Source organism: Leptodactylus fuscus, chromosome 1 (assembly GCF_031893055.1).
Source record: "Leptodactylus fuscus isolate aLepFus1 chromosome 1, aLepFus1.hap2, whole genome shotgun sequence".
NCBI lineage: Eukaryota > Metazoa > Chordata > Amphibia > Anura > Leptodactylidae > Leptodactylus > Leptodactylus fuscus.
Window position 1 is genome coordinate 92,909,822 of NC_134265.1, and position 19,883 is coordinate 92,929,704.

General features: G+C 43.7%; 1 protein-coding gene across 1 annotated transcript in view; it reads left to right on the forward strand.

Moving 5' to 3' along the window:
* Window positions 1-1,090: 1,090 nt before the first annotated feature.
* Window positions 1,091-19,883, forward strand: part of P2RX4 (purinergic receptor P2X 4) — a 37,128-nt gene continuing 18,335 nt past the window's right edge. The window contains exons 1-6 of the mRNA XM_075273729.1: window positions 1,091-1,245; window positions 3,086-3,233; window positions 13,522-13,593; window positions 13,823-13,895; window positions 17,342-17,438; window positions 17,957-18,037. Of these exons, the coding sequence (XP_075129830.1) occupies window positions 1,091-1,245; window positions 3,086-3,233; window positions 13,522-13,593; window positions 13,823-13,895; window positions 17,342-17,438; window positions 17,957-18,037 (626 nt within the window). The remainder of the gene's footprint in view (window positions 1,246-3,085; window positions 3,234-13,521; window positions 13,594-13,822; window positions 13,896-17,341; window positions 17,439-17,956; window positions 18,038-19,883) is intronic.

Genomic DNA, 19,883 nt, shown 5'->3' on the forward strand with positions numbered 1-19,883 from the left:
TATGAAGATCCTGGTACTAAGGGGGAATTCCAGAGACAGAAAAGATCGCCTCATATGGGAATTTAAACTTATGACGACCCTTTGCACTCTCCAACAAGGTTTAAACAGGGCCCAGGGTTTTATGGCCTTTTATAACCACTAGACACCACGTCACTGATCAAAGAAGCCATAAACCAAGGGAACTTTCATGTGAACTGATATATATGTGTTTTTTTTTTTTTTTAAACTGTTTATGTTCTGTTTTCCATCTATTTTGCATCTAACACTCCATTTCTCTGTATATATATGCCTACCTTCAGACATTGTGTTATACCATCCTGATGAAGGGACCTTTATAGTAGTCCTGAAAGCTCGATATGTCATCAAAAAACTTTTTGAGTTAGCCATTAAAAAAGGTATCAACTACTGAGGACTTCTCTCAGAAAATTTATTTCATTTTTTATATATATATATATATATATATATATATATATATATTAATTTTTTAATTTTTTTTTTTTTTTTTTTGCAGTTAACATGTCATTTTTAGCACATGGTAAATACTGAAAAAATCAAGTCTGTCAGAAAATTGTGTAATTGTGGTTTTTTTTCCATTTCCACTGTGATTTTTTTCTAGATTCCTAGCACAGCATATGGAAGATTAAATGGTGTAATTATTATGTACAACTTGTCCTGCAAAAATTAAACGTTCATATGATCCTGTGAACCAAAAAATTAAACAGTATTTGTAAAGTGGAGAGGGAAGAAAGTTAAACAGAAAATCAATGTGGTTTAAGGGGTTAATTGACATCTTTTCCCAAGAACAGCAACACCCCCAATGCCCCCCCTACACCTGCTGCCCACAGGTAACATTCTGCTCCCCTCTGTATCCCTTAACATAATAATATCTGCACACGACGCATCGAGCTCACAACGCAACGTTATCTCTCCAGTATAAACCGCTGTGTGTGTTTCCAGCGCTGACCCCTAGGTGGCGATGCGGAAGGAAATCCAGCTCCACCCATCCATGTGGAGATTATCCCCGAGCACAGGGCTGTCACATGACCCGCTGGAGTTCAGGAGTCCTTGCAGTCCCGGCTCGCCCGCAGTCATGTCAGGCGGCGCTGGCTGCTGTGCTGGCTTCTGTGGCGAGGTCTACAGCTGTATATTTGACTACAATACCCCGCGGATTGCGCTTATTAAGAGCCGCAAGGTTGGACTTCTGAACAGAGTCATCCAGCTTGTTATCCTCGCCTATGTCATCGGGTATGGACTATTGTATATGTATTGTAGCTACTACTTGTAAGTCTTCACTGTGGACTCCAGCAGTCTTGTGAGGTGTCTGCGCTTCTCTTCTTACCATATGTTCAGTTACATGTCTGTCTATGTACTCAGGCAGGGCTCTACGTGCTGTGACTCTAGAACTATTACCTGTCAGGGCATGCTGGGAGTTGTAGTTTTACCACAGTTGTAGAGTCTGAAGATAACAGCATTTGCTGCGGGTTTTTTGAGCCAAAGCCAAGAATGGCTACAATACATTTATTATACATACATACATACATACATACATACATACATACATACATTTATTTATTTATTTTTTTTTGTGCATTGCTATTTACAGAAAGTCTGCAGAGGTTTTAGAAATTGCAGCATGTCCGCTTTCCATATTTTTCCGCAAGGTGTGGATGAGATTCGATGGAATTGCATTGACTGTAAAACGCCACATTTATTCAGTGTAAACGAACCCTAAGGCTAAGGCCCATGGGGCAATTTGCAGCGCTAAAGCGCTGCATGAAAAACCACGGCGGAAACACATTGCGGTCCTTCCTGCAGCGCTTTGAACAGTAAGCTCACTGAGTTTTCCTCTGCGGACTTTCTGTTACCATTATATCTACGGAAAAGCTGCTGGCATTTCTGTAGATATAATTGACATGCTGTGATTTCTAAAACCACGCCAGTTTTGGAAATCGCAGCATGTCCATGCTGTGGTTTGAAACACAAAGTGTGCATAGGATTTGCATGAAAAACGTCACAATTTTTCCCGTGGAGTTTCCGGCCCGCGGGGCCCCTATCTAAGAGTGGATTTACCAGAAGGGCAAAGCATAAGTGCTTCCGCTCTTGGCTTTAGCTTAAAACAAAATTAAAGATCTAGGAAAAAAAACAAAACTGTTTTTCTGAAACATGTGGCCTCACACCCAAACTAAGCTTGTATGTATAGAGTTAACTTATAAAAATGATGTCTAGGAGACTTCTCATGTCCCTGTATGTAGTTGCTAAAGTGGCAGCAGTATCTCATTATTTATAGCGATTTGCATAGCCCTATTTATCTGTGGTGGGATTTGCTTAGGGAGTATTGCATTATATTCTGTTATTTATATGTGAACAGTTACTAAGACAATAATCCATTTTATGACAAATCCTATTTACTTACAGATTTCTGTAAGGCGTACAAAGTTTTGATAGGAAAAATATTGTTGTACATGACGCTATTATTTCTATCAAAAAACAATCTGTGACAGAGGTTCCTATGCAGATCTGAACTGAGCCTACGTGTAGATTTAGTGCAAAATTAATTTGCTATCCTAAAATGGACCTTTCACCACCTCAACCAACTCCAGCTCTTTGAACCCTTTAAGAGGAGCGGATCCACAGATTCCAGCACATATAGAATTTTTTTTCTCTAACCCCCACCATTCCTTAGCAGTCAGTGCAGTTAGTTTTGGTACCTGATATGATAATTAGGATCTGTACTGTCAAGTGGGTTTTCTTGGGCAATGCATACAAAAGGGTATAATTCTGAGCTCTACCTCTATCTGCCTCTGATTGAGCAGTGTTAGAGTTCTGGATCACACCCCTCCCCACTCCCTTGTCTGCTCTGACCCAAGACCAACCTATTGAGAGTAGAGCAATTAAATAGAATATCCGACATCAAAACTAACTGCACCAATTGCCTGGGAATAGTAGGAGCTAGAGAAAAGATTCCCACTTCATTGGAATCCGTTGAGCAGTACCTTTTAAAGGATGCTGAGAACTAGAATTGATGGAGGTGGTGAAAACTCCTCTTTAAAACATTCAGAATCAACTGTTTAATCTCTATTTCCAGGTGGGTTTTTATCTGGGAAAAAGGCTATCAAGAGTTTGACAACGTAGTCAGCTCTGTAACATTGAAAGTGAAAGGAGTTGCAGCAACAAACACATCAGACCTTGGATTCAGGATCTGGGATGTTGCCGATTACATTATACCTGCTCAGGTGAGTTTTTTTTATAACGTGATCATAATGGCATAGATTTCCTAGCAACCGGAAAATACGTAAGCACTAAAAAGCCCACGAGTGCCACTCCCATTTTTATTACCACGATGGTAAAAAAAAAAGTTGTAACTTCTGTTTATGTAGCATTTAAATTGTGTTTCTAGTTCATACCATATTTTTCGGGCTATAAGACGCACCTAGGTTTTAGAGGAGGAAAATAGGGAAAAAAAATTTTGAAGCAAAAACTGGTAAAATATTTAATATATGGAAGTTGTAGTTTTGCAACAGCTGCAAGGCCACATTGACAGGTGACCCTGCAGCTGTACGGGGATGCATAGAGTGTTTTTTTTTTTTTTTGTGGGGCCAGAAGTACTTTTTAGTTATACCATTTTGGGGAATATCTATTTCTTAGATCACCTTTTATTGAAAAAAAAACCCTGGTGGTTTATGATATATGATTTTCTACTTTTATATATATATTCTAGGGACAGGAGGTGATTTAGAACTTTTATTTATTTCATATTTTTATTATATATTTTTAAAGCTTTTTATTTTTTTATTTTACTATTTTATTCCCCCCCCTCCGGGGGCTTGAACCTGCGGTCACTTGATTGCAAGTCCCATAGACGGCAATACAACTGTATTGCCGTCTATGGGACATTCTGTATATTAGTATTACGGCTGGTCCTAGGCCCAGCCGCAATACTAATATATAGCAGTGACAGGCCTGGGAGCCTCATTAGGCTCCCGGCTGTCACCTGAACAGGTCGGCTCCTGAGATATCGCCGCGCAGGAGCCAGCCTGCAACTTCACAGGTACGGGGCCGGTGGGGACCGGCCCCGGGGGAGAAGGGGCCACCGATACTGACCCGGCATCCGCTGTACTAGAGAGGCGGATGCCGGCGAGGGATAGACGCTGGCACAAGTGCCGGGGCCTGAGACATCGCTGCCCTGCCCTGCATGAAGCCAGCGGCGGGGGGACGGAGGAGCGGAATAGCATCGCCGCTGCTGGCTTCATGCAGGGCAGAGGAGCGCAGCGATGTCGCAGGCCCCGGCACCTGTGCCAGCGTCTATCACTTGCCGGCTTCCGCCTCTCTATTACAGCGGATGCCAGGCGCCACATTCGGACTATAAGACGCATTTGGGGGAAAAAATGTGCGTCTTATAGTCCAAAATACGGTAGGTACATACTGTACATCTTCTTATGTGTTCTAAAACTACTTCTTCTGAGCCACCCATTGACTACATATGTCCAGACAGTCCACTCTTAGCTATACATGGACATACCTGCACGTCATTGCAGAGTTAAGAAGCTGCAGAACATTGTGCTGCTGCAAAAGCAGGGAACTGGCTGTTACAATGGCTATACCTCCCATTAAAAGGCAGGGACGGTTTGTTACTGTAATGAAGAGAGAAAAAAAAGTTAAAAAATAAAAATCAGTAGCCATTTTGCCGTTTATAAAAAAAAAAAAAACTTGGGAAACAGATGTTTTCTTTTTTGTTTACATTTTCCTGGATATTTAAAATAAAAAAGCTGTATGTATCACCAAAAAATTACACAGAATAATGTTATAGTCCTCAAAATAGCATGTACAAAAAAATGCGCAAAACGGCCGATCCTGAAGTGATGAAAGTTCTATAGAGTGTTTAGACCACTATTTACACTGACCACACATTTTCAATACATAAAACAGATGTACAGGTCCATTTATACCAGCAGATGCAAGGACAGTGAAGCACTCATAGGCGATACAATATGTCCATGAGCACTAGGTTACTTTGGCCGTTTAGGGTAAGTTCACACAGGGTTTTTTGGTCCGAATTTTGACGCAGAATCCGCCTCAGAATCTGGCTCATAAAAATGCCTCCTATTGACTTCGATGAGAGCCGTTCACTTTTTTTTTTCCCATGAGCAGTTTCTTCCTGCTTGTGGAAAAAAGAAGCGAGCTGACCTATCTTGCCGCGGATTCTGCAGCGTGACACTCCCTCCCAACTAGGCCCTTTCATTTGGGCCTAATTCGGAGTGGAATGCCGCGACTGGATGCAGGTGCACTGCATAGGCATCCAGTCGCAGCTAGCCGTGGGAGGCATTTTTTGGTCTGGATTATGAGGCGGCAATATCCGGTCCAAAAAACACCATGTGATACTTAGAGTATAGAGACATAATATGGTGCTGGCTACATTCTACACTGTGCTTCTGGTGTTTTCACACATAGCGGCGGCCCTCAGTCAAAGAAAAGGTCTGTGTGAAGGCTGAATTTCCCAGACTTAACTCGGCCCGATAAATAGCAATATGTTATAACTAATTGGGATGCTGTGGCTCCACCGCACATGGCTCAGTTCAGTCTAGGTACTATGGTCCACACATGGAACTTTTCCACACAGGGTACTTGGTTCTGTGAAAGGGCCTTTAAACCTCTGTTGAGTGTTACCTTTAGTCTGTGAGCCGATTCATGTTGTTTGCAAGTTTTTCCAAATGGACCCATTGCAGTTTTAATGATAGCAATACTTGAGGCTTTGTTCAGACCCCTGGCTGCCATCAAGATGCATTGACACTGCCCAATTATAGCACAGGAGGTGATGCAAGGTGAAGTCAGGAACTCCTTAGATGCTTCGGTCAATGTTGACCAAAGCATCTAAGAGGATTAAACCCCTGCAGAGCTATCTTGAATTACAGTTGTGGCAGCAAGGTGTCAGCTCTATGCTTCAAATGATAGCTACTACTTATGCTCAGTAATCGTTTGATATAGTGCCGTATACCACTACTTGCCGTGAGGAATTACTAGCATCTCAAGCTAAAATAGAGCCGCCTACTGCCCTTTTTGGTTAATGGACATGCTCTATGTCTCCAGAGCCTGGGCAACTGCACCCCTTCAAGTTCCACTTGCTTTTCCCACAAAATTCTAGAGCATCAAAATACACTGCTCAAAAAAACTAAAGGGAACACTCAAATAACACATCCTACATCTGAATGAATGAAATATTCTCAATGAATACTTTGTTCTGTACAAAGTTGAATGCGATGACAACAAAATCACACAAAATTCATCAATGGAAACCAAATTTATTAACCAATAGAGGCCTAAATTTGGAGTGACCTGCAAAATTATGAGGCTCAGCAGTGTGTGTGGCCTCTACGTGCCTGTATGACCTCCCTACAACGCCTGGGCATGCTCCTGATGAGGTTGTGGATGGTCTCCTGAGGGATCTCCTCCCAGACCTGGACTAAAGCATCTGCCTACTCCTGGACAATCTGTGGTGCAACGTGACATTGGTGGATGGTGCAAGTCATGATGTTCCAGATGTGCTCAATCGGATTCAGGTTTGGGGAACGGGCGGGCCAGTCCATAGCTTCAATGCCTTCATCTTGCAGGAACTGCTGTCACACTCTAGCCACATGAGGTCCGGCATTGTCCTGCATTAGGAGGAACCCAGTGCCAACCGCACCAGCATATGGTCTCACAAGGGGTCTGAGGTTCTCATCTCGGCACCTAATGACAGTCAGGCTACCTCTGGTGAGCACATAGAGAGCTGTGCGTCCCTCCAAAGAAATGCCATCCCACACCATTACTGACCCACTGCCAAACCGGTCATGCTGAAGGATGTTGCAGGCAGCAGATCATTCTCCACACTATCTCCAGATTCTGTCACGTTCTCAGTGTGCACCTGCTTTCATCTGTGAAGTGCACAGGGCGCCAGTGGTGAAGTTTCCAATCCTGGTGTTATGTGGCGAATGCCAAGCATCCTGCACGGTGTTGGGCTGTGAGCACAATTCCCATCTGTGGACGTCGGGCCCTCATACCATCCTCATGGAGTCGGTTTCTATCCATTTGTGCAGACACATGCACATATTTTTGGCCTGATGAAGGTCATTTTGCAGGGCTCTGGAAGTGCTCCTCCTGTTCCTCCATGCACAAAGGCGGAGGTAGTGGTCCTGCTGCTGGGTTGTTGCCCTCCTACGGCCCCTCCACCTCTCCTGGTGTACTGGCCTGTCTCCTGGTAGCGCCTCCAGCCTCTGGACATTACGCTGACAGACACAGCAAATTTTCTTGCCACAGCTCGCATTGATGTGCCATCCTGTATGAGCTGCACTATACCTGAGCTACTTGTGTAGGTAGTAGAGTCCGTCTCATGCTACCACGAGTGTGAAAGCACAACCAACATTAAAAAGTAACCAAAACATCAGCCAGAAAGCATTGGTACTGAGATGTAGTTTGTGGTCCCCACCTGTAGAACCACTCCTTTATTGAGTGTGTCTCCATAATTACCAATAATTTCCATTTGTTGTCTAGTCCATTTGCACAACAGAATGTGAAATCGATGCTTGGAGTTACATTGTGTTGTTTAAGGGCTCGTTCACACGGAGTCTTTTGGCAGCGTATTTTGACGCGGAATCCGTCTCAAAATCCACTGCCAAAAATGGCTCCCATTGACTTCAATGGGAGCCGCTCGCTTCCATTTTCCACTAGCTAGTAGCGGAAAAAAGAAGCGAGATGCCCCTTTTTCCCATGGCTGATTAAGCCGTGGCATGAGGCTCCCTGCCGATTAGGCCCATTCATTTGGGCCTGATCCGGAGCGGAATTCCACAATGGGATGCCAGTGCACCGGAATGTTTACATGCAGAATTCATGTAACTCCATGTGAACTAGCCCTAAGTGTTTCCTTTATTTTTTTGAGCAGAGTATTATGAAGTAACCTCAGATTTTCAGAGCTCTGGAGTTGTAGTTGGTACCGACTCCAAATCGGCTTCAAAATAAAAATTTAAAAGTTCACCATTTTATAACTGGTGATATTGGTCATATAATTTTAATAAAACATAATCCTATCCTATCCTACTAATATTATAAATGTGAAAGTTTGTGTGTTTGTTCCTCAATCACACAAAAAAACGGCTGAACGGATTTGAATGAAATTTGGCACATAGTTTGTAACCTCGACTAAAACATAGACTAATTTTTTAACCCGGTAAATGACATGGCTTCACGACTGTTATGAATTTATGTTCATATACTATATTACACTGCTCTTATCTCAGCTTCTGAGAAAGCGTTTATCTCTCTGTGTAAACACACACTAACCTTCAGTGGTTTTTGTTCATGCACTTGCATTATTATCTGATGTGCTCCAGGCACTGCTGACACACTGACATGGGCAAACACCTTCAATCCAAATTGACAGTTTGCCAATTTTCAACATGCCTGGAAAAAGAAAATCTAATTTGTCGCAAACAAGGAGAGCTATGAAGGAGGCAGAAGTCACAGAGCTCTCTTCAAGCAGAACTGAGGGGGATCATCAACACCAACAACACGCTCATTTTATGGTGTCCCAGCGAGCTGCTGAGATACTGGAACAATCACAGGCCTAGCGTGAGAAATGCATTCAGCAGCAGGACATCTTGACAGCTGTTAAAACGCTGGAGCAGGCGGATCAGCAATACGTTCATTATATGGCATCCCAGCGAGCTGCTGAAATGCAAGAACAATCACAGGCGCGGTGTGAGGAACAAGGTCAGCAGCAGGACAGCTTGAGAGCTGTCGAAATGTCAGAGCAGGTAAACCATCGACGGCAGAAATTTGCTGAATATAGGTGGATCATCGACGCCAACAACCTGCAGACGAAGTCGCGGGCAGAGGCTAGTGTATCATTAATATTTAATATAAATATAACAGTAAATTTACTACTAAATATTATACATGGCTCATTTTCATATGAAAGAGTAACAGGTGTAAAAATAGAGGACTCAGATAAGGAAGTCTGATTTACCAACTATACAGCCCTGACTTCCTGATTAGATTGTCTAAATATACTAGCAGTTACCCGCAACTTCGTCTACAGGCCGAGACCTGTGTGCACTGAGCCAGCACACACAGCAGCAGAGGACAAAGACAAAGGTGAGTCATACTACACAGGGGGCCGATGTAGGGGGGGAACTGAAGCTGGGGAGACCGACCGGGGGACCCCCCCTCCCCCCCCCCCGCTGCACTGACCTGTATATGTTGAGTGGGGTGCAGCAGCCTCCTCCTTAGCCTCCGCAATGTGTGTAGGCAGCCTGGTATAGCTGCGGCTCCGGGACCCTGTGGGCGGCCGCCATGTTGTTCAGTGTGTCCCTGCTGAATCGACACGCCCACATTCAGCCCCCAGCCTATGGTACCGCAGCCCTGGCTCTATAGCCCGCCTGCAGCCTGCCATGCACCAATAGGAGGAGCATGGACAGACCAGCCCTGGCAGAATGCCAGCTTCTATAGCTGAGCCCAGAGGGGTCTTTGGAGGGTGACCCACATTTAAAGTAGCCTATTGTACCTTCCTGGGAAATATGTAGGTGTGTGTGAAATTTCACCAAAATCCGTTCAGCCGTTTGGCTGTGATTGAGGAACAAACATCCAAAAACACAAACTCACAAACATTCACCTTTATAATATTAATAGGATTTAATAAAAAAAAAAAAAAAAAAAAAAAAGTGAAGCGGCCAAATCCCCCATACACTTGTTGAGAGTTTGTACCAAGGTTGAAATGTCTGTCTTGTGTTCTAAAACAAACAAACAAACCTCAAAGGCTAGATCCCTATGGAGACTCCACTGCAGAATCTGCTTAAAATCAGCAGAGAGAAAAGTTCTGCAACCAGTGGAAATCCGGTGGACTATATTATAGTCTATGGGGCCAGCAGTAATATTTGTCATGCCATGCACACTATGGGTTTAAAGCATAACTAAACTTTTGGACAACTTGTGATTTTCTGGGAAGTATTTGTGTAATTAATACATTTTGTAATATACAATTTTTTTTCTTACTTTCTCCGAAGTATTTAGTCTATAAATGGGAAACAGGAACTACATGATGAGGAACTAAAATGCAAATTGTAGAACTTTTTATGAATCATGATAGTAGCCAATAGAATTTTGGTTTTCCTAATCTGGCATTGTCCGTTGTGTGCAGGCAAGAGATATGATGAATATCGTGTGGTTCTGCTTTTTTTTTTTTTCTTGAAAGTCTTGTATATCTCATTCAATCTAGTGTTTCTTTTATTTCCAGTTATTAAAATAGATGATCTTCTCAGTGACTCTGTGGACTAGTAGCTTTTCTAGAACATTCCTCATCCTTCTGTTGTAATAACAGAAGTTCATGCTCAGATCTTCTTAAAGGAAGTATTGTAATATATTTGTATATACATACATAACATTGCAGATGTTATCTTGACCAAGTGGTTCTCGTGTTATGAGTCTATGTACATTAGTTTTGTGTTTCGAACAAAGGTCGCACTAATTTTTTTCGAAAAGAGTAAAAAAATTTTTTATTGCTTTACAATAACAGAACAGTATTTCTTGCCACGGAGGAGTACAAAGTTCACAGCTTTGGAAATAAATGATATGTAGACCTATTAACGTTAAGAGGTTTTTTATTGAAGCAGAGAAACCATTACTATAACTGTGTTCCAGGTATAAATAGCAAATTTAGTGTTTTGGTTTTACAGTATTCACTTTGCGGTGAAAGGCATGTGCCATATTTTCTTTCGGTAGGCACGATCAAAATGATACCAAATTTATATCGTTTTGTCATGTTTTAATACTAAAACTTTGAAAAATGTAAAAAAAATATATATACCGTAATTTCTTTTATTTATTTTTTTTAACCATATTCTGACATCAGTAATGTTTGTTTCTGGTTATGGGGATGAGTAAGGGGTGTTTTTGTTTTTTGTTCGCCTCAGTGTTCACCATTTTATATTTTTATATTCTATATATTCTTTTTTGGATGGAGAGATACCCAATTTGTATTTTTTATTTGTGATCTAGGGAAAGGAGGATTTACATTTCTTATTTTTATTTAAAAAAAGGGGGGGTTATACTTTTTTTTTTTTTTTTTTTCTTTGTTCTATCCCCCACATGGGGCTTGAGCCTGCCTCCCAATACATTTTGTACCATAGACTGTAATACAACTATATTGCAATCTATGGCAGAGTGACTGTATAACTGTTGAAGCCGGCCACAAGCAGGCTCCCCTTCCCTCATCTCTTATGGGCCTCCTCATAGAGACTGGCGCTTCCTCAAACACAGGCTTCAGCATTGACTCCTGAGTACATGATGTCAACCAGGAGGCCGGAAGAAGACTGAGAGAGAAACGGACAGCACAAGAAGGTTTAGGGAGTAGGTGAGGGAAGGTGACACTGTAAATGTTTTTTGTTTTTTTTTCTTCCTTTTTTAACAGTCCCCCGGGCTTCCACCTATTACACTCTGGAGTTTGAAAGGCCTCCATAGCTTAATTTCACCTCCAGTTTGGGTGACGAATCCCCTCTCCCCCCCCCCCCCCCCCCAAAACCCTCCCAATTTTTTGTGTTCAAACAAAAACTTTTGGAAAATTTGGGTTGAATCCAGTTCAATCTAAAGCAGTTTTCTCTTCTCTATGTATGGCAAGCCTTCAGAAGGCTTCTAGCTGTCATACACAGCAGCATCCAAGAGCAGGTGTGTAAGCTGGGACCAGGAGGAAGGGGAGCTGGTGGAAAACCCGGCAGTTATGGTGCCCGCACTGCTTCTCAGTGGGTGTCATATTTAAAGCACCATACATCGTATTTGTACAATGTTTTTAAAAAAAAAAAAAAATCTATAATCCTTGTGGCATGGTAGTAATGCAGTTTTGTGAAAGTTAGCCTTAAAGGGTTTGCCTTCTACTAACAATTATCCCCTAGGCACAGGAGAATAACTTCAGATGTTACTGTTGGGAACACCAGCGAACATAAGAATGAGGTCCCTGAGTGCCCCATGCAATTGGAGTAGTGGTGCGCATGCCTGACACCTACTGTATTCACGACCTTCCAGTACTGTTAATTTGCACATCATCACTTCAATAAAACATATCAACAAGGACTCTCAGCACAACCAGGGTCTGACTGGCCACCGAAAAACCGATGGATCCAGCAGTGAACCCCTTGCCTTTGGTGGGCTTTACTGTACCCCCACTCCTTTTTTTTATTGGCCAGTGGAGGTCAGGTAGTAGGTGGCATAACAATTGCAGTTGCAGGAGGTGCGACCTTGATCAGAGTAACATGGGGCCTGCTGGAGATGTGAGGAGCCCTTCAGCAGCATGATTGTAATTGGGGAAAGCTTGGTTCCCCCACCGCTATACTTATTGGTAATGTAAAGGGGCCTGGCATTATGTGATGTCTGTACATGCCGGGCCTGTTTCCAATACTTGCTGGCCCAGGGGAGATGATTAAATATAACAAATATGTATACTTGCCTCTTCTGGGACTCTGACGGCTCTCAGCATCTTCTTTGGATCTCTTCTTCAAGCACCCCAGATGTCACTGCTGAGGTCTGTGATTAGGTCCCTGCAATCTAGTGGAGCATGCCAGTGTAATGGTGACGGCACAGGCCACGTGAACACTGAGGCCCATGCACAGGCCCCAGCAGTAATGACTATCGCCTGTGTTGTCTGACATGACACCAGTGTATAATAATAGTACTAAAACTAATCTGCGAACTGGACCTCATGAATATTCGTCGAATTTCTTGGGGTTTGCCTAAAGCGGCTTAAGGGGGAGTCTTGGGAGCATTTTATACTGTTTGAGGACACTGTGGGGAGCATATTATACTGTGTGGGGGCCTCCGTGGAAGAAATTGTACTGTGCAGAGCCCTAACATTATTTACATCACATGTGATGTTATTACAGGCTGCAATTACATTGCACGGTCACTATATATAATGAAAATCTGTGCAATGCAAATGGCAAAGTGGTGTAGGTGCTCATAATAGCATCACAGTCTCTTCAAACATTTGATTAGCAGGGGCCCTGGATGTTAGACCACCACTGATCTCTTAGGTCTTTTAGACTGTTAGGACCCTGCAGATCTGATGTTTCCCAGAGCACACAGCCCCCAGTATTGTTTCCATGCTGGGCGCTGCGCTGCTCACTCACCATATTCTTCACCGCAGTTGTGGTACTATAGTTAACAATTCCAGGAGCCACGCTGCTCACTTGCCATACATAGTGTAATGTGGGTTTAGGTAGTTCAGTGGTGCATCGTATGGTGGGTGTGCAGGATGGCATTGTTATTATCTGTAGTTGCGCTGTCAGTATAGCTGATCTGCAGGGGCCCTGGTGATGGGCCCCTAGAAACCATTCCACTGATGCCTGCAGATTGTAGTGTAATTTTGTGGTGACCAGTTCCCTGTAAGGTATAACTGGGGCAGTGATCTGGCTTTGCTAAGAGATACCTCTCCCTTGTAGTCAAAGCATTTAGTACAAGTGACCTTATTTTCCTAAGCCATATTTTACTACACTGTATCTGTTACAGGAAGAAAATGCCTTCTTTGTGATGACAAATGTAATCCTGACACCAAATCAAACACAGGGCCAATGTCCAGAGGTGAGTTGTACAGCGCTCTTTATTATATTGAACAATTTATTTTTATTTAAACTGTTCTTTAAAAATAAGTTGTCCTGCTGCTAGAACCCCAGCAACCAATAATCTGTAGTACCACAACATACAGTAAGTGTGATACAATGTCTGTTGAAAGACGGTCTGTTCCTATTACTTAAACACTTGTACATCATTATTTCTTGATTCTCAATTGTTTTGTTTTTTCTTTCCCCAGCTACCAGATACTTCCACAATATGTGTTTCCGACTACAACTGTACCCCAGGTTATGTAGGAACACACAGCAATGGTATGGCCTCATGTTGATGCTTTTGTTGTATATGTTTAAAACAACCTTTTCAGGTTCAAATGAAGTAGAACGCAGACATGCTAAGGGGGCGTTCACACTACCGTCTGTGTCCGACAGGTAGTGTCCGCTCCTAGTGTCCGTTCAAAACCTCGCACAGACATTAGGAGTGGACACTAGCTGTGTCCGTGACACTTGTCATTTATTTAAATGGTGATCGGGTGCGTTCTTTTGCACTCCGTGCCCTTCCTTCACTGTCCGCTTGTAAAGATGTCCGACTTTTCAAGCGGACAGAAAAAACCTACGTCAGGTTTTTCTATCCGCTTGAAAAGTCGGACATCTTTACATGCGGACAGTGAAGGAAGGGCACGGAGTGCAAAAGAACGCACCCGATCGCCATTTAAATGAATGACAAGTGTCACGGACACAGCTAGTGTCCACTCCTAATGTCTGTGCGAGGTTTTGAACGGACACTAGGAGCGGACACTACCTGTCGGACACTGACGGTAGTGTGAACGCCCCCTAAGAGGGGCCAGCTGTATTCTACCATCATGATGACCGCTTAGAGATGTACCTATATTTTTACAATTAACTTTAGTAATGTCGCCCATCTAGCCAGATTACTTGTCATGGAATTTCTGCTCAACTCTGACCTTGCAGGTCTACTAGCATGACTCAAATAATCAGAGGTTCCCCTTTCCTTAGACAGTGGATAGGAAATATATAGTGTTAGGGTAAAGCACTCTTGCAGAAAGACTTTCATCACACATACTAAACCCTGGACCTCTTGTATGTAAATTCTGTGCACTTTCATGGCAATTTACTTTTGAGCAAACACTATCTGGAATTTTAATTTCACCCTGCTTTCCCTACTTTGTTTCTATGCTACTAAATCCAATCCCCTTGCCCACTAGAGCCAATGCCATCTCTGCCTGCTGAGGAGAACAGTGTAATATGCTTACCTGTGTAATCTCATAAAGTAAAAATCCAATAAGTATATAGTCAGGCAGAGCTCCTATAGGCCAAACGTTGCATCTTAGAAAAACTAAACAAAAAAAATACTGCAATGAAAAAAAACATTCCCCCCACCGCCGATTAGAATAATTCTAAGTAACTTAAATGTGTCATAAAGAAATAGGGCAGATGGTTGGCAATATGGCTGCTGAATCTTAACCACACAAGGATTGTTTGTAGCCTGTTACTGTGAAAACATATAGTCAGCATAAACAAGGTGTAAATTCAAAACTACAAAAGATTATAGAATTAAGACTATTTGTAAACCGTGCCAGGTCCCACACCTCTTGGGGGCATTCAGTTTCCAAAATGAAACCAGACAGATTAAAGCACTCATGCACGGGTAATCGGAACTAGTGGGAGTTCAGATTTAGTAATTACTCGCCACTCTTTGGACTTTCCACCCCTTCCCTGCTTAGTCGCTGACAAGGCTATGTATGTGGGAGCAGAGACAAGGGACCTAAAATTGGTGAGTAATTACAAAATTACACCACGGGGGGTGGAGACGGGTAGAAGAGTCCTTTATACTGTACTAGCAGTTACCCTCGACTTCGTCTGCGGGTTGGCGGTGGTGCTGAACCGCTTATATTTCTTGTTCTCCCATGTCTGCCCCCAGTTTCTTGGCCCCCCATCTGTGCCTCCAGTTTCTTGTCCCCCCATCTCTGCCCCCAGTTTCTTGTCTCCCCATCTCTGCCCTCAGTTTCTTGTCCCTCCCTTCATCTGACCCCAGTTTCTTGTCCCTCCCTTCATCTGACCCCAGTTTCTTGTCCCTCCCTTCATCTGACCACAGTTTCTTGTCCCCCTATCTCTGCCCCCAGTTTCTTGGACCCCCATCTCTGCCCCCAGTTTGTTGTCCCTCCATCTCTGCATCCAGTTGCTTGTCCCCCCAGCTCTGCCTCCAGTTGCTTGTCCCCCCATCTCTGCCCCCAGTTTCTTGTCCCCCCATCTCTGCCCCCAGCTTCATGCTCCCCCGTCCCTCTCGCCGCTCGCTTGCTGCACATAGGTGTTGGGCGGCTGGCTGCATGTGGCGTATAGGAGGCAGAGCGAGGACCGGCGTCAGGTTGCTATGACAGCCGGAGCCTCGCGCTGCCTCCCTGGCCTGTCAGGCGTGCGGTTGTATTGTAGCCTAGGCAGGTAGACTGCAATACAGGCGCCGGTATTATACAGTGCATTGCCGAATACAGGCGCCTGTATTGCAGTGTACGTGCCATACACAGCCAACCACCCGACACCTATGTGCAGCGAGCGGAGAGAGCATCGGGGGAGCGTGGCAAGGTGAGTCCAACTATGCTGGGGCCGATGAAGGGTGGGGGGGACATGAAGCTGGGGTATGTGGTTGATCCCTGGGGACCCCGACGTAGGGACACGCCCCCCCCCCAACCCCCTGTACCCGCTGCACTTACCTGTGGTGCGTCGGCTGCAGCAGCCTCCTCCGTCCGCGAGCTGTGTAGGTGGGCTGGAACTGCTGCGGCGCCGGGACCATGTGAGCTGCCGCCAACTTCCTCAGTGTTTCCCTGCTGAATCGGCACGCCCACCTTCAGCCCCCAACCTATGGTGCCGCAGCCCTGGCTCCAGAGCCCGCCCACAGCCTGCCATGCACCAATAGGAGGTGCATGCACAGACCAGCGCTGGTGGAATGCTAGCTGCTACAGCCGAGCTGGAGGATTGTTTGGAGGGTCACGGTGGCGATTTGGGGTGAGTGACCCACATTTAAAGTAGCCTACTACCTTTTCCTGGCAAATATATATGTGTGTGTGTGTGCGCAAAATTTCCCCAAAATCCATTCAGCTATTTGGCTGTGATTGAGGAACAAACATCCAAACACACAAACCAACAAACATCCAAACTCACGAACTGTCACCATTATAATATTAATAGGATGAGTGCAATATATTGGTCCGCTATACTGAAAGGGAGCCTATTTTACTGTATGGGGGAATGTCAGTTATTGCTGCAGATTTCACCAATGGCTTTCATCCTTTACAAAAGCTTACAGTTATGGAGGATCTACAGCGATTCTACAGATGTGCCGCTGCAAAAAAAAAAAACCCAGCTATTTGTGTTTCTTGCTTTGGCAGGTTTTAGAGCAACATGATGCTGCTGTATGAGCTGGAAATGGCTCCCTTGTTGACCAAGGGTGCAAAGAAAAACCCTCTGAGCCAGCCATGTTTGCAAAGTTGCATAATTTTTCATTTTATAACAGAAATAAAAAGACCTTCTCTTTAAGTTGAATTGACAAGGGAAGAAAATAAACTAAGCAAAGGGTTATAAAGCCTGTGGTTGGTCTGGTCTGGACATATTTATAATGGTCATTTCTTACCATACTTTGCTTGTATCATGATTTTCTAATTGGAATTTATTCTGTTTGGGAATTGTTTAGAATAGTGTGTTTTTGTTTTTTGTTTTTTTTAAAAAGTGTCACTTGTGTTTCCTAGGAGTACAGACTGGACGCTGTGTGGCCTACAATAAATCAGTGAAGACATGTGAAGTAAAAGCATGGTGTCCAGTGGAAAATGATACATCTGTTCCCACGTGAGTGGTAAAATCCCTAGAGCTCATCTGACCTTATAAGTGTCATATATTCAGGATAATATATTCTGGATAACTACCTCGTGGACTTTTCTCTTGGAGTAAGGGCCCATTCACACAAATGTATTTAGGCTTTTTCACAACTACTGCTTCTATGATGTCCTGTGCTCATAGAATCATAGAGCTACATGGTAATTCTGAACCTTTACTGCATAAATCTGTATGATAATGTAAGTTGAAGACACACAAGAGCAGGATGAAATATATGACCACTATTCAGACTGTATTTCTCGTCCTGTATATGCCCGGGTAGCTGTTTCTAATATGGAAGCCTGTTAGTCTGTACTTCATGCTGCTCATAGGTAAGACAGTATGGATCTACTAACAGATTCCATGTAAAATGCATAAATCTACTAATATCATGTTGTTTTGTTATTTTGTAAGGACAATGTTTGGTTATTCTCTTGTGATATCCGGCTTTTTTTGTTCTTATATACATTTGATAAATGCTCCTTTTTCAGACCTGCTTTTCTTGGGGCTGCAGAAAATTTCACTGTACTTATAAAGAATAACATCTGGTACCCCAAATTCAATTTCTCCAAGTAAGTACTTAATACATTAAGATACAGAAAATAACACTACAAGAGAGGGATAGAGATTTTAGTTTTTGAAGTCCCATTCGTACATTGTTGTTGCAAGAGAGATTTTAAAACTTGCAATAATATACAAAATAATATACAACCAGATCAGCGATTGTGATAATTCTTTTCAGAAACCCTTATCACAATGTATTACCTGATACTACCTTGTGCTCCATGGAATTATTATGGCTTTGCTCCATACATTTTTTTTTATTAAAACAAAGACAATATTTCAATGTCATCTGAACTGATTTATTCTGTAATATGAGCTTGAAATATAATAGTACTCTACTGTATATGCCCAGAATTTTACTACTTAAAAAAGATAACCCCTGCCCATATACCATATTAGGACATATGGATGCCATAGAGGGCCAAGTGTCTCTGAGGTGAAACTAATGATTGCTTAAGTGGTTCTCATATTAAGAGATAAGATAAGATAATCCTTTAATAGTCCCACAGTGGAGAAATTTCAGTATGTTTCAGCTGCATAGTAATACAGATACATGGTAATACACAGTAAATATTACAGAAGTAGTAGACACACACATATGCTGAGAAAGATATACTAGGAGTCCATAGCAGCTTAGGAACAGAGAAGAAAGGAGGAGGACATTCATAATCATTAGTTCTCTGTGCGGAGTGATCTTTGCTTGGTCTGATGTAGATTATACAGCCTGGTCGCGGTTGGAAGGAAGGACTTGCGATAGCGCTCCTTCTCACACTTGGGGTGAAGCAGACGGTCACTTACAGTGCTGCCAAGTCCCATCAGGGTCCCATACATGGGGTGGGATTTGTTCTCCCGCATGGAGGTCACCACAGACAGTATCCTTCTGTCACCCACCACCTGTACTGGGTCCAAGGGGCTCCCCAGGACAGAGCTGGCCCTCCTGATCAGCCTGTCAAGTCTATTTCTGTCCCTGGTTGATATACTGCTCCCCCAGCAGGCTACACCGAAAAAGATGGCTGAGGCAACCACAGAGGAGGCCCTAAGAAGTGGCCCCTGGACTCCGAAGGCCCTCAGCCTCCTGAGCAGGTAGAGTCTGCTGTGGCCCTTTCTGTGCAGCGCCTCCAGGTGATCAGCCCAGTCTAGTTTATTATTGAGGAGCACACCCAGATACTTATAGGTCCTAACTATCTCAATGCATGTCCCCTGGATCTCCACCGGGGTCGGAGCACCTCTCCGTTTACTAAAGTCCACCACCATCTCCTTGGTCTTCCCATCATTAATCCTGAGCTGGTTCTGCTGGCACCATTCAACAAAATCCCGATTTAAGTCTCTGTATTCCCTATCGTTGCCATCAGTGATAAGGCCGACTATAGCAGAGTCATTGGAGTACTTCTGTAAGTAACAGCTGGAGGAGTTGTGCCTAAAGTCAGCAGTGTACAGTGTGAAGAGAAATGGGGCAAGAACTGTACCATGTGGTGCCCCCATACTACAGATCACAGTGTCAGACACACAGTCCTGGGCTCTCACATACTGAGGGCAGTTTGTCAAGTAGTCTAGGATCCAGTTGGACAGGTGATGATCCACTCCACCAAGGTTCAGCTTCTCCCTCAGTAGCCCTGGCTGAATGGTGTTGAACGCACTGGAGAAATCAAAGAACATTATTCTCACAGTGTTCCCTGGTTTCTCCAGGTGAGAGAGAGCTCTATGAAGAAGGTGGATGATGGCGTCATCTACCCCAATGCCCGGCCGGTAGGCAAACTGGAGGGGGTCCAGAGCGGAGCTCACTAGGGGGCGTAGGTGTGTCAGGACCAGTCTCTCTAGGACCTTCATCAGGTGGGATGTCAGTGCTACGGGTCG